This window comes from Dama dama, chromosome X (assembly GCF_033118175.1).
Source record: "Dama dama isolate Ldn47 chromosome X, ASM3311817v1, whole genome shotgun sequence".
NCBI classification, from domain to species: domain Eukaryota; kingdom Metazoa; phylum Chordata; class Mammalia; order Artiodactyla; family Cervidae; genus Dama; species Dama dama.
This window is the reverse complement of record NC_083714.1, coordinates 134,999,110-135,015,171: the sequence shown is the minus strand read 5'-3', so window position 1 is coordinate 135,015,171 and position 16,062 is coordinate 134,999,110. Positions and strand designations below refer to the sequence as shown.

Genomic DNA, 16,062 nt, shown 5'->3' with positions numbered 1-16,062 from the left:
TTCTTTTAGATAATTACAATTCGAAGACAGTATTTTGTGCTTTGTGTTCTTTGGCAAAAACATTTCTGAGAGGAAATATAATAATGATGGAATGAAATAGCCCTCTTTCTGCTAATGACCTAATATTTTAATCTGGACTATGCATCAGAATTACTGAACGGAGATTCGTAACTACAGATGGCTGGGTTCCAGCCCAAAGATATTTACTCAGGCTCTGTATTTTTAAAAATCTGCTTTTAAAAAAATTCTGTAAGTGATTTAAAAGTATTTTTAAAATTTTATCAGAGAAGGGGACAGTGGTTTATAATCTTATGTAAACTTCTGTGGAAGAAAAGTATACACATTACAGAAAAGTACACAAATGATAAATATATAGCTTAATCAATTTTCTCCCAGTAAACTCAGCCTGTAACATGCCCCCAGAACAAGAAGCAGAGCATCATAGAAACCATGGAAACCCCCTCGCGTCTTCCTATACTCACCACCCAGTCCCTGCTCCCCGCCACTACTTTTCTGCCTCCTAGGTTAGTTTTGCTTGTTTTTGAACTTCTCTGTATAAATGAAAGCATATCGTCTGCTTCTTTTACTCGACTTCATATTTGTGAGAGTCATCCATCTGGTCATTCTTATTGCTGAATAATAATTAGTTTTATGAATATACCAAAATTTATCCATTCTACTGTTTATAGACATTTGAGTTGTTTTCAGTTTTGATAATTTAAATGGTGCTACTATGCACATTCTTGTACCTGTCCTTTTTAGTGAACACATGTATTATTTTCTTTTGCTGTATATTCATTTTCAGTTATCTATTGCTGTTAACAACCCCCCCCCCCAAATTTAGTGCTTAAAAATAACAGCCATTTTTTTTTTTGCTTGTGATTCTGTGGGTTAGGCATTTGAACAAGGCTCAGTGGGGATGGCTTGTGTGTTGTCTGTGATCAGTTGGGCTCACTCAGCATGGCTGGGTTGGGGAGGGAGGTCCAAATGGTTTTATTCACATGTGTAGGAGTTTGATGTTAGCTGTGAACTTGGTTATCTCACTTTCCTCATGCGGCCTCTGTCCAAGAGTATTTCCTGGACTTATTTACATGGCCTCTGGATCCCAGGAGGGCAAAGGGAGAAGCAGCAAGGCCTCTTTGGTCCTCTGCTCAGCAACTCACACAAAATCAGTTCTGCCATATCTTCTTAGTTAAAACAAGCCACAGGACTAGGTGCAGATTCAAAGGGGTTAGGAAAGATCCATCTCTTGAAGGAGCAGTAGCAGCAGCGTTCTATTGTGAAGGGATATGAATATAAGGAGGAATGATTTGTTGGGGACTCTTATTTATGAAGATGTACCACAACCCAGGAAAGGGGATTTGCAGTTACAGGGCATACATGCATATGTTCAGCCTTATTCGGTACTGATAAACAGTTTTACAAAATAGTTGTTACAAGTTATACTGCCAACAGTGTATGAGAGTTCTAGTTGTTCAGTGTCTTCATCAACACTGGAAGTTATCAGTCCTTTTCATGTTAGCCATTCTGGTGGGTATGTAGTGATACCACATTTCTGCTTTAATTGGCATTTCCCTGGTAAGCAGAGAAGTTGCTCACCTGTTTGAATGTTTAGCAGTCATGTGGACATCTGGTTTGTCAAAATGCCTGTTCAGTCTTTTACCCATTTTTCTTTTGGATTATCTGCCTTTTTCTTACCAATTTGTAGTTCTGTAAGTATTCTGAATATGAGACTGTGAATCTTTGTTAGATAAATTTATTGCAAATATTGATCCTCATCTTTGGCTTTTATCCATCCCCTTAGTCTTTAATCTTTAAGTGGTGTCTTCTGATGAGTAGACATTCTTGATTTTAATGTAGAACAGTTTTTTTCTTTTATGGTTAATGCTTTCTGTATCCTGCTTAAGAAACCTTTGCCTGATATGAGTGTGTGTGTATATGCTCATTTGTGCAAAAATACAGAAGAAACCTACAGGATAAATCAGAAATGAAAGGCAATATTTACCTACAGGGAATGAGGGAATGGAGGGGTGAGTGGGAGCAGGGCAGAAAGAACAGGTAGAATAGGGATTAGGTAGGAGGGATGAGCAGAGAAGGCAATGGCAACCCACTCCAGTACTCTTGCCTGAAAAATCCCATGGGCAGAGGAGCCTGGTGGGCCACAGTCCATGGGGTCGCGAAGAGTCGGACACGACTGAGCAACTTCACTTTCACTTTTCACTTTCATGCACTGGAGAAGGAAATGGCAACCCACTCCAGTGTTCTTGCCTGGAGAATCCCAGGGAGGGACGGGGGAGCCTGGTGGGCTGCCATCTAAGGGGTCGCACAGAGTTGGACACGACTGAAGCGACTTAGCAGCAGCAGCAGGAGGGATGAGAGAAGAGTGACACTTCTCTGAGAATACCTTTTTTGTAGTTCTGATTCTTAGAACCATAGTAATATTTCACATCCCTAAAAAAATAATTAAAAATAGGAAGAAAGAGAGAATGTGATTCCCAAATAGAATACACACTGTGACAAGTGAACTTAATTGTATTACAAATAAATAATCTCACCTGAAGGAGTTGGGGAAGAAACAAAATAACCAAAGTGATATCACTGAAAAATAGTTTTAACCATAAAATGCCTTGATGAGGTTTCATTTTTATTTATCCTGAGTGGGATTTATTGAGCTTCTGTTATATCGAGGTTGGTATTTTTGTTAGGTCTAGGAAATTTTCATCCATTAATTATTTAAAATATCTTTCTTTTCAAGTCTAAATATCTTTCTTTGTGACTCCTGGTTTTAACTTAGAAGGCCCTGAAATATTTAAAATGTGAATGACTATGCCTTTTTTCCTAGTTTTTTATGATTTGAATTTTAAAATGTTAACATTTAAAAAATAAATAAAATGTTAACATTTCATAAATTTTGAATTTTTGACAATTAAACTAAAAAGGAAATTTTGATGCCTAGTAGTTGAGAATAATTAAAAAAACACAACTGCAAAGAAAATTTCCAAGTAGTTTGCCTAATTTTTCCCACATTTATTTCATAATGTATCTTTTCATTGTGATTTGAAGTGCCTCTTTTATAATGTTCAATATATTCATTTAAAAATGTGTAATAGGATATATTTCTGGATTGTCTGTTATCTTATACATCTCTCTGTTATATAGTCCTAGAATTATACTGATTTAGTTATTATATGTATCAGAAAAGGAAATTTACAGGTTATTGATATATATTAATTTCACTTATAATTTTTTTCCAGCTTTATTAAAATATAATTAACACATAATCTTACATACGTTTAAGGTGTAAAGTATGATGATTTAATATATGCATATATTGCAAAATGATTACCACAGTGTTAGTTATTTAATGATACATGCATCAAAGACGGTTACAATTTTGTGTGTGTATGGTGAGAACTTTTAAAATACACTCTCTTAGCACTTTTTAATATGCAGTAGAATATTGCTGACTAGAGTCACCATACCGTACATTACTGTAGGTTGCTTTCTTTTGGCCCTTTGGACTGTCCCAAACGTACCTAGGCCTGTTTGGTGGAAGTGCTGCAACCCCTAAGCAGGATATATTTAGGGACCACAAGGTCACTTTAACATTTCCAGATACGAGGGCCAGATTAATGGCCAGATTTAACTTTGAGCCACCTAGTACCCTGAGATATTCTAAGTGTTCCAGAGGTGAGAGGTGATCTGCATGTCCTACTGCTTGCTCAAAACTAATCCATAGGACTTGATGGGGAGACTCTACACATCCATTCCCCAGGCTGCTTTTTCACATCAGTCTCCTCCCACAGGCAGAAAGCCTATACATGTTAATAGCAGCGGTTTAAACGGAGGCTGGTGGAAGTGGGGAGTGGGATGGAGTGAGTGGAAGTGTTATTTTGACTTCTCTTTCTGCTTCCCAGATCAATCAAAATGTCCTATCAAGCCAGGTATTTTATATTTTTTGTTGCTGTCATGGATAAGATATTTTCCCCACTATCTCACCCTAATGATTATTAGTAGTATTTAATAAAGATTTTGGTTTCTGTTTATTTTGTACTGTTACTATTTACAGTAACATTCAATAATTTTTATTATTACTGATATTTAGTAAATATCATGTGCCATGTCTTCAAGTGCTTCAGATATATCATTTCATTTAATTTTCATGACAAACCAGTGGAATTAATATTATTATCATCTGTCTTTATAATACTAAGTCTTAGAAAGGTAGTCTCACAAAGTTACTCATCTTATAAGTAGTGGAGCTGTGGTTCAAACCACTGAGATTAACCTCTGTATTATTTTAATTCTCCTATCAATTCTGGAAGTTTTTCAATTGATTTCTTTGAGTTTAGATGTTTAGATATTGAATCACACGGTCACAAGTAGCTTTATTTTTGTACCTTGCTTTCCAATAGTCACTGCTCTTATTTTTGCTTCATGGTTTATTGTATTTGCTGGAGATAGCAGAACACTGTTAAAATGAAACAGTGAAAGTAGGCATTTAAAATATATTAAGGAGGTAGCCTTTCATTCCTAGTTGTCTGAGTTTTTTAAAAAATCAAGAACAGGTATTGAATTTTTTAAAATGTCATTTTAACATCTATTTAACTTATTGCATGGACACTCAAGGTTTTAATCCAGATTCATAATTCAGAAATGAAGTAACTATAAACACGATTCAGTTGGTGATTTTCTTTTTCCAGCAATGTCTGGAGCTTGTTTTCAAAGTGACATGTGGGTGGTAGAGGCAGAAATTGTGTGGGTTTTTTTTTTTTTTTTTTTAAATTATGGGCTTTAGATTTTTTCCTGTCCAGATTTTGAGTCTGTACTGGGTAAAAGAAAAGATTGTGTGTAGGGGGTATTTGTGAGGTATTTTCTTTAGAACAACTTATAAAGGCATCATTCTGTTGTAATTCAGGATTTTATTGTATTTAATTACTGTAGATTCACATTGATAGAATTGTAAACAAAATAGGTAAGGATTAATTCTAATTATATGTTTCACAAATATTCTTATGCTGCTAGCATTCATTAGATTATTATTACTGGTTACAATAGTTATAGCCCAGAAGGATAGTACTTAAATTAGAAATGTTAAAGCTTTTGATTGTTTTCATGTATTGACCCACATTAGCTACCCATTTTGGGAAGAGAATCTATGTTATTCTTTTTTATGTGGATAAAAAACCGCAGAAGGATTATGACTTGATGTTTACTGATATTTTAATTTGAGCAGTTTGGATTAAGAATTGGTTTAGGGAAATGGTGCTTTTTCATATATTTATCACCGAACTTAAAAGAAACGAGGATCATCAGATGCATGAAAGGAAGGGCCAAATTGGATTTCTTTTAAAGAAGAAAAACAATATTTTTATTATGGCCTTAAATAATATGTCTGAGTTTTAATAACCAGAACTGATGGCATTGACATGATGTGTCACTTAGCTGATTTATATGTTTATATGAGAAAGGGAAATTTGACAGAACACTGGTGAAGGCAGTGATTGGGAAAAGAACGTCACTTCTTGTTTATACCTCACCAGTTGGGATTACTCAGCTAGTTAGTTTTAAAATAATAGATATAGTGAAACTACGGGGTTGTTTTTGGTTTTGTTTGTTTATTGTGTTTTCCCAAGAAGAGCTTAGTTTTTCAGTATGTAGAATTAAGAAGAGGAAAGGGTTTTTTTTTTTTTGAGTAAAATGCAATTCTAAGAAAGACTACCAAGTAGAAATGATCATTAAGATAGCTAGAATATTTTGGCTTTTCTGCCTACAAAATGAACCTGAGATAAAATTTATGAAGATGCTCTGCATTTCTAGTTTTCAAACATAAAATAAAATCGTTTAATTTTTTCAAATTTAAAACTGTATCCAAATGAGAAAAATAGCCTCTGCTGTATCTCACTGAAGACAGATATTGTTACTCCTAAATTTAATTTCTTATAAAGCATCATCAACTGCCACCAAAAAATATTGGGGTACACAATAATTTAGAAAGCATTTTAAAATTACCAAATATAATGACCGTAGAAGGAAATTTCATTTAGTTTTTTATTGCAATCTCTCATTCTAACTGAATCACGAAAAGTGGTGTTTTCTATCTATATCTGCTGATATCATACCTTCCAAGCCTATAGAGAGCTTCTTATTAATGAGCTTAGTAGCAATTCATTGTTAATGAATTGAAGAGTATTGTTATCATCTTCTGTGTCACTTATCTGTTACCTCAATAATACTCTGTATTAAACAACCACGATAACTCAGTAGCCTGTAATAAACATTTCTTTCTGCTCACAAGTCTACAGATTAGTTGAGCACTTCTACAGTTCTTGGCAGACTTGATTTGAGAGTTTTTCAGGTCTTGGCTGGAGTTCACTCATGTGTTTACAGGTCTGCTGGCTGGTGACTGATCTAGGTGTTCTTGGCTAGGATGACTCAGCTCTGTGCTGCATGATCTTGGAGCGTTCAGTAGACTAGCCTGAATGTGTGGGAATGGCATACTTTCACGGAAGCATACTAGGCGCCCTGAGGCTTTGGCTTAGACCTGATACATAACATAACATTTCCACCACATTCTTCAGTGCAGCTCAAATCCCAAGCCCAACCCAGCTTCAAGGGCTGGAGAAAGAGGCTCTGAGTGCGGGTGGCTGCGGAGTTATATTAAAAAGAGCATGACTAGAGGTTGGGGTGGAGAATGGGGGATACTTTTGCAATCAGTCTACCATATCCCTTTTCATCTTTCTCCACCTGAATTGGCCAGATTTCTCTTCTTGTTTCATAGGCAGTCTAGCAAGAAAGAGATCCTGGGTTTCAGCACCTACTGAAATGAGCAGTGCAGGTAATCTGTTACACAGAAATTTCTCTGCCAGAGAGAGGCCCTTTGGGAATTTCTGCCTGTGGTTGGTCATCTAACTTTATCTCCTTTGTTACCAAGAAGAAAGAAAAATCATGTCAGAAAATTGGTTTTTACGTGATGAGAGAAACAAATCAGTTACAGCTAAGTAAAATTTGAAGCATTTAACAGGAAAGCGTTGAATGTTACCATTTAATTTTCTGTGGATCCTGAAGAATTACAAATGTTTGAATAAAATACAGTGCATCTTCGGCCTTACTTGTAAAACTCTAAGACATTAGTGTGCACACACACACAAAAAAGGTAGAACTAGAGCTGTGCTGTGCTCACTCACTCACTCATGTCCACCTCTTTGCGATCCATTGTCTTCAGCCCAGCAGACTCCTCTGTCCATGAGATTTCGTAGGCAGGAATACTGGAGTGGGTTGCTTGCCATTTCCTTCTCCAGGGGATGTACCCAGACCAGGGATAGAACCTGAATCTTCTGCATTGGAAGACAGATTCTTTACCACTGATGCACTTGGAAAGCCCTTCAGAGCATCAAAATACCTTGATTGATCAGTTTTCTCTGTGTGCCACCCTCTCCTCCCCACTAATGAACTCACTGCTTTGGTAAAATGTCCACCCAGGAAGGAATAATGATGATTCATGTGAATATACCTACTGATCTCAGAACAAGTCATTCCTCATGGTTATATGTGGGATATCTTGGTATTTGTAACATTTAACACAGTGCTTTACATGGGCTAGGTATTCAAGAAGGTATCAATTGTATTTTAAGTATGGGAATGTTGATTTTTTTCCCCACTTTCCTGTCTTTCCATTTCCAGGATTAGTAACTCGCCTTTTTGGTAGCAGCATCCAGGACAAGGATAGACAAGACTATTTGGGGTTGATAGAAGTCCCAGACTCCTACTGTGGTCCTCGGCTGCAATTTCCTCTCACTTTTACTGACATTGATTTACTTATTGAGGCCTTCAAGCAACAACAGGCAAGTGGGAGCACACATACTGTCCTGATTCTTGTACATAACATGTGTTCAATAGCTATCTATTGAATGGATGAAAACACTACAGCAGAAATGCATTCCCTTGGGGAAAAAACTTCACATTAAGTGAGCGCTACCCTCTGCTTTGTTTAACCCATTAAATAGAAGTTTCTTAAGGTGCATCAAAACCTCCTTTCTGGCTATAGGCTCTCAGTATTTCCTTGTTCTTAGTTTCTGAGTTGTAATTCACATACTATAAAATTCACCATTTTAAAGTGTAGGATTCAGTGCTTTTTAGTACACTCACAAGATTGTGCAACAATCACTAATATCCAATTCCAGAACATTTTCTTCACCTCCCAAAGAAGTGCCATACCCATTACCATTCCCTCCTCCTCTACTCCAGGCAATCACTGTTCTACTTTCCGTCTCTATGGGTTTTTCTATTCTGAATGTTTCGTACAGATGTAATTATATATTGTTTCCTTTTGTATGTGGCTGCTTTCCCTTAGCATAATGTTTTTAAGGTTCGTTCATGGCACGGTATGTTTCAGTACTCCTTTATTTTAATGGCTGGCTAATATTCTCTATGTTTGTTTGTTTGTTTTAATAAATGCTGCTTATCAAGTTGAGGAAGTTTCCTTCTATTCCTAGTCTTCTGAGTGGCTTTATCATGAAAAGGTGTTGGAATTTGTCAAATGCTTTTTCTGCATGAGTGGAGATGATTGTGTGTTTCTCCCCCCTTCATTCTAGTAATGCTGTGTATTACACTGATTAGTTTTCTTATGTTGAACCACCCTTATATTCCTGGAATAAACCCCACTTGGTCATCGTATGTAATTCTTTAAAAATTCTGTTGGATTTGGTTTGCTAGTGTTTTGTTGAGGATTTTTACATTTTATTCGTAAGGGATATTAGTTTGTATTTTCTTTTCCTGTGGTGTCTTTATCTGGCTTTGATATCAAGATAATACTGACCTCATGGAGTGAGTCAGGAATTGCTTCCTACTCTTCTGTATTTTAGAAGAGTTTGAGAAGGATTGGTGTTACTTCTTTAAATGTTTTGTAGAGTTGACTAGTGAAGCTCTTGGGTCTTGCACTTTGTGATTACTGATTCAATCTCTGCTTGTTCTAGATGTGTTCAGATGTTATATTTCTTCTTGAGTAAGTCTTGATAATTTGTGTGTTTCCAGGAATTTGTCCCTTTCATCTTTTTAAGTTATCTAATTTGTTAGTATGCAATTGTTCATAATATTCTCTTCTAATTCTTTTTATTTCTTTTAGGTCAGTGGTAATGTCCCCATTTTCATTTCTGATTATAGTTATTTGCTTTTTCTCTGTTTTTTCTTGGCCAGTCTAGGTAAAATTTTCTCAACTTTGTAGCTCTTGTCAAAGAACCAACTTTTGGTTTTGTTGATTGTCTCTTTTATTTTTTGGTTCTCTATTTAATTATCTGCACTCTAGTTCTTCTGCTGGCTTTCAGTTTAATTTGCTCTTCTTTTTCTAGCTCCTTAAGCATTAAGTTAGGCTTTCATTTGAGATTTTTCTTTGTTTTTGTAGGCATTTACAGCCATACATTTCTTGCTAAGCATTGTTTTCACTGTATCCCATAAGTTTTGGTATGTTTTGTTTTCATTTTTGTTGATCTCAAAGTATTTTCTCATTTCCCTTGTGATTTCTTCTTTGACCCATCAGTTGTTTAAAAGTACGTTGTTTAATTTCCACGTATTTGTGAATTTTCCAGTTTTCCTTCGGTTACTGATTTCTAGTTTCATTCCATTGTGGTCAGAGAAGATACTTTGTGTGATTTCAGTTTTTTAGAATGTATTGAGGCTTATTTTGTGGCCTAACATCTGGTCTTTCCTGGAGAATGTTCCATGTGCCCTTGTAAAGATGTGTAGTCTGCTGTTGTTGGGTGGAGTATTCTGTAGATGTCTCTTAGGTATAGTTGTGTGAGAGGTATCTGAACTTTCTTTTCTTTTTTAGTTTTATTTATTATTACTTTTATTAAAATTTTTATTTTTTTGGCCATACCATGCAGCATTGTAGGATCTTAGTTCCCTGTCCAGTGATTGAACCTGTGCCCCTGAAGTGGAAGTGTGGAGTCTTAACCACTGGACCACCAGGGAAATCCCCTGAAATTTCTTTTCTTTTAGCCTGTGTTCACTTAGTGTTTTGATAAAGATTTCCTTGAACACCAAGAGCCATTAAGAAAGAAAGAAAGAGATAAAGGCCAGAGGAAGGAAGGAAGGAGGAAAGGGGAAAAGAAAGAAGGGAAGGAAGAAAAATCTAATCTCTGCAGACTGGCTCTGTGTTGATACACTCCTTTACCACTTAGCCTGACTGTTTACAAATCTGTCATAGCCTTTACTTTCTGCTTAGTGTGTTAGTTTCTCAGTTGTGTCTCTTTGCAACCTGATGGACTGTACCTCTGTCCATGGAATTCTCCAGGCGAGAATACTGGAGTGGGTAGGCAGCCATTCTCTTCTTCAGAGGATCTTCCTGACCCAGGGGTTGAACCTGGGACTCCTGCATTGCAGGCAGATTGTTTACCGTCTGAGCCACCAGGAGATCCACTGAGCTATATTTAAGTTGCCTCTTTCTTGATTCAGCATTTCCTTGGTTGCTGTGAGCTTTGACTATTTTTCAGAGCTCTGATGAAGTTGGATCTGACTGGTTTGTTTGTTTGATCTATTTTTTTGGCTTGATTTTTCAGTGTTTCTGCAGGGGGATGGGATCTTGGAACTCCATTATTTTCTGACATCACCCTGAAACCATCACTTTGACCTTAAGGGCATACCCTAGGAGTAAGAGTGAGTAAAAGTACTGGCTCTGTAGGATCTGAAGCAAAATTTTCAATCACCTAATTCCTAAAATTGAGATCATCCTGGACAGCTAATGCTCCTAGCCACCTGTCAAAAGAAAATATAAATCCTCTCTGTAAGAAAATAGGCTTCAAGTTATTTCTTCAAGTTTTCATATACAATATCCAGAACTTAATACAAGTGTTAACCAGGCATAGGAAGATGCAAGATTCACAAAAGAAAACTTAGGCGAACCACAAACAGTGCAAAACAAACCTATAGAGTTTTTAGATAATGGCATTATCAGATCAGACTTTAAGTATGCTTAATATGCTCAAGGATATAAAAGATAAGACAAAAATCCAAGGAGCTCTGAAAAGATAAGACAGTTTTGATTTTATAAAAATGAAAAGATTGTGTTGTTAAGGGAAGACGAAAAGATTCAACATAGTGTACAGTGTGTTCCCATTTGTTAAATAAAATTAATAAGCATTATATATATATATATATAATCTTAATTTTTAAAATTAAGATAAAAGTCACATAACATAAAATCAATTTTTTAAACCAATTTAAATGAAGTGTATGATTCATTGGTTTTTAGTATATTCCCAGTGTTGTACAACCATCACCATTGTCTAATTCCAGAACATTTTTATCATCCTCAAAACAAAGCCTAGTACACATTAAGCAGTCACTTCCCATTCTCCCTTCTCCCTAGCCCCTGTCAACTACCAGTTTACTTTCTGTCTCTACAGATTTGCCTAATCTGGACATTTGTATAAATGGAATCATATTATATGTAGCCTTTTGTGCCTGGTGGCTTCTTCTTGGCATAATGTTTTCAAGGTTCATTCATACTGTAGTGTGTATCAGTACCTCATTCCTATTTTTGGTTGAATAATAATCCTTTGTGTGAATATACCACATGTTATTTAAGGAATTATGTGCTTATACATATGTTTGCATACTCATATGTAGTTATTGATTTTTATAGGCTTGCAAGTACATAGAATATTTTTTGGAAAGATACTCAAAACAGTGGCTGTTTCTTGGGATAGGGAAAGGGGACTGATGTCTGGCAAAGGAGGAGAATTACTTTCCATTGTTACACTTCTTTTTGCTGTTTAAATTTGTATTTCAACTTTACAAAGAACTTTTCTTTTTCCGTTTAAAAACTAGTTGCTTTTTTTTTTGGCCATGCTGCACAGCTTGCGAGATCTTAGTTCCCTAACGAGAGCTTGAACCCACACCCTCAGCAGTGAAAGCATGGAGTCCTAAGCACTGGGCAACCAGGGAATTCCCTAGTTCCTTTTTAAAAAAGAAAATTCTTTAAAAGTACTATTTTCCTCTCTCAATGCCTTTAAAAGAATGTGAATATTTTATTTGAGTTGTCATTTAATCTGAATATATTTATAAGTATATAAACCAACATGAGTTAACTCTTTTGAGTAGTATTTAATATTGCAATTGTAAACACAATTATAATGCTATTGAAAGAGAAGTACACTGGCTCTGTGGGGACTAACATAACCAACGTGATTTTAGACAATTTAAAAGGACCCAGAAAAACTATTTTCATAATAGGAATTTTCTGTTGTTGCAATATATCCTCAATGAATATTTGTTAATTTAAAAACAACAACTGCCTTTTCAGGCAGCACTTACTCTGATTAATGCTGCACATGGTCCAAAAAGTCTACAGTGGCAAGCTAAGGTAACACTGAAGCCAGTTTTGGGAATCAGTAAATTAAATAAATGCCAATTCATATATTAATAAACCATTTTATCAAAGTGTTTTGCCTGTTCCTTTAAAATGTGGCTAAAGAAAAGGTTACATTCAAGATTTGACTCACCCTGTCAAGTTGAATAGATTTAAAATGCATTGAATAGGTTTAAAATGATTTTGTGGGGGAAATCCTTATCAATCCATTAGGTTTGGGGAGGCAGGAAATAGGGCTTACTCCCTACTAATCAACATCCAGGGGCCCTTTTCTTTCTTCCTAATTCTCACGTTGCTTCAAATCCTGCTTCCTGTTGTTGTTGTTTTAAATTATTTAATCATGAAAATTCTCCAAACTTAATATTTTTGATTAGAAAATAATTTCATTATTTTAATTGGAAATGGAAACTTCAGGACACCATGAGATAGGATTGTTCCAAAGGGTTCCATCTGCCCTAAATCCGATACCGAAAGCATTGTTGTTGTTATTTAGTCCCTAAGTTGTGTCCAGCTCTTTGTGACCCTGTAGACTGTAGCCTGCCAGACTCCTCTGTCCATGGGATTCTCCAGGCAAGAATACTGGAGTGGGTTGCCATGCCTTCCTCCAGGGGATCTTTCCAACCCAGGAATCACACCCCGCATCTCCTGCTTAGCAGGCGGATTCTTTACCACTGAGCCATCTAGGAAGCTCACCTAAAGCATCACCTGAACAGTATGTAGATAACAACCTCTCTTAGCCTCCAGTAATCTAAACCAGTCAGTGCTGTCCAATAGAAATATAATGTGATCCACATACATATTTAAAATCTTCTAGTAGTCAGTATTAGGCTTCCCTCATAGCTCAGTAGGTAAAGAATCTGACTGCAATGCAGGAGACTCATGTTTGATTCCTGGGTCGGGAAGATCCCCTGGAGAAGGAAATGGCAACCCACTCCAGTATTCTTGCCTGGAGAATCCCATGAACAGAGGAGCCTGGCGGGCTACAGTCCATGGGGTTGCAAGTCAGACATGACTTAGCAACTAAACCACCAGTAGTCAATATTATAAAAGTGAAAAGAAAAAAGTGAAATTAATTTTAATAATGTGTTTTATTTATTCAAACGTGTAAAATTATCATTTTAATATGTAATCATATTAAAAGTTTTTAATGAGACATTTTACTTTTTTTTCATACTAAATCTTTAAAATCCAGTGTGTATTTTGTGCTTATATTATGTCTCAGTTTTGACTAGCCCCATTTCAAGTGGTCAGTAGCCCCATGTGACCAGTTTCTACTGCATTGGACAATACAGGTACAAACATTTCTGACCGTAAAGTGGTGTTAGCATCTGTTAAGTTTGTATCAGCTACATCATTTTTTGGATTATGTATTTGGAATATTTTATAATTAAAAAAGAGAATGATAAAAAGCCAAAAAGCCTGGAGGAGAAAACCCAGTAAATCTGTCTACAACAATGCTGTCATCAACACTGTAACTGGAGGAGACCAAGGAATGAATAGTCATTACAGGAGATAATTGAAATTGTTTACTTGACGTTGCAGTATGTTTTATACTCAAACTTGTATATAAATGTGCCTGCTGGCCTGTACTCTCACATCTGTGTACCAAATACTTGAGCCACAGCAGGGACACCTGGCTTAGGAGTCCCTTGAGGCTTGTCTGGTTGCCTTGTGAGATCTCCTAACCCAGCACCCCCACCTAGCTCCCAGCCCTGGGGCAGGAGGTCGCACAGAAATGCAAAGAAGCTCCTCTAGAACAATCTTTCTCTCCCTCTCTTTCTTTCTCCTTCTCTCTTTTCCCTCCTTTTCTTTTCTTTTTTATTTATGTTTTTGCCTGCACATTTCTTAGGCCAGGGGAGTCTCCTTTTTTCCCTGTTACTTCTCTTGGGTTCTAAGGACCAAGATTCATCAGAAATGTTTTGTGAATGGGTGATGTCAGTTAAGAACATGAGACTATAGACATGGTAGGAACGATTTGTTCATTCAACTTACAAATCTCTAGTGAGGACTTATTATGTGCCAGATACTGTGCCAGGATAATACATTGCTTTCTATGCACTCATGCCTTTCTTCCTAGTTCATTATATCTATTTCCTCTTCACCCTCACAGATACTTCATGCTTATTATGTCTTAGAGGTGCTGTTTGAAACCAAGAAAGTCCTGCAGCAAATGCCAAATTTCACTCATACAAGCACATCTCCATCCAAAGAGATAACAATCTGTGGTAAGTTTCAGAGCCGAGTTGCCAAATTAATATTTAGGAGCCTCTTGGTTCTACATCATTGGCCTAACTTGAAAACTGTGTAAATTGGACTGTATTAAGGGAAAAGTGTTAATATAGAGTTATCTATCATGATAATACTGTTCCCCATCTTGTCTTTGTTTTGCATACCAGCTGGCAGGAATTAATTATGTGAGAAATTAAAGAACTCTTAGCTTTTTATAAAGGCAGGCAGCGTTTTAATACAGAAAACTACCCATGGGTGGAATAAGCATTCTTTGCTCTCCATCTAGCTCTTATTATCTTTGTTCCATGTTGCTTTTTCTAGATGGGCCTCTGCATGCCACTTCTGCTGGGAAGGGAAAAGCCCACGGCGGGGTGGAGATTAACCTCTTCTCTTCCCTCGGCTGCTGTTTGAGATTTTTCAGCTGGTCTCTGCAGCTTTTAGAAGAGTGGGAATGTCCCAGAAATCTGTTCCTTGTTCTTCTAAATAACAAGAGCTGAGATTTTGTTATCATATAGGCCAGCCTGGCAGGATATTGCTTCAGGAAGCAGTACACATTGAAATTCAACACAGTTGGTGCTCAGCATGCTTGCAACTGCCTGAGAATGGAGTGTGTGGAAGGAACAGCAATTCTCTTAACTTCTAATTAAGCCTTTAGGTTACAACACAGTGATTGTTATTTTCCAAATCAATTTTTAGCCCATGTTTCTTTTACTCTGGCAGGTAGAATGGATTTGACAATCTAATTAAACCATTTCCATTTCTAGCATCTGATAGTGGTGACAGAGACGATGTAGCAGTATACGCTCCATGTCATGCCCGGACTCAGGCTCTTGAAGAGTCCTTAATGGTTCAGTTTCAACCTAATCAGGCTACCACATCTTTGCCTACCAGATGACGCATCTCAGCAGTGGGGACCTTTTATTCAAGACCTCATTGGCTCTTACTTTCCATGGAGATAAAGAATTTGGAGTTATGAGGCTCAGGAAGCCAGGCCAACCAATGAAGCCTGTGGAGCCAGGGCAAGATTTGCTCTCAGAGTGTAATATAATAAGCCAAACAGAGACTTTGATCTGCTCCTGTATGTTTCTAGTACACCTCCAGTTGCCATTAGAGACATGTCTTTGCATGAAAGGATTTGGAAGAAGACATGAATTAATTAGAGGGCATGTAAGTTCTGGAATCACACAGTGTATGGACTGAATGGTTCTTACAGAGGTCAGCTGGTCTATCCCTTGTTCTTATGGATAAAATTGAGGCCCAGAAATGGTATTTCCTTCCATGCATTTCTATGTAATAACTTGTCCCCTTCTCTCCATCCCAGCTTACTCAGCTGGTTAGTGGCAAAGTCAGAATTAAAAATCAGATCTTTTGCATCCCAGGTTAGAGGCAGTCCCACATCTGCTATCCCAGTCCCATTATGCACCACTCTGACTGGTGTTTCATTTTCCATGACAAGACAGAGATTA

At 36.8% G+C, this 16,062-nt stretch overlaps 1 protein-coding gene across 8 annotated transcripts in view; it reads left to right on the top strand.

Annotated features, from left to right (window-relative positions):
• The window catches only part of PPEF1 (protein phosphatase with EF-hand domain 1), a 139,822-nt gene that overhangs the window by 67,306 nt on the left and 56,454 nt on the right, over window positions 1-16,062 (top strand). For 6 of the 8 annotated variants that reach the window (XM_061136304.1, XM_061136302.1, XM_061136303.1 and 3 more), the window contains 2 exons: window positions 7,684-7,844; window positions 14,478-14,592. The exons of 1 other annotated variant lie outside the window; for it this stretch is intronic. In XM_061136304.1, the coding sequence (XP_060992287.1) occupies window positions 7,684-7,844; window positions 14,478-14,592 (276 nt within the window). The remainder of the gene's footprint in view (window positions 1-7,683; window positions 7,845-14,477; window positions 14,593-16,062) is intronic. One more of the 8 variants, XM_061136308.1, reaches the window with a different exon arrangement.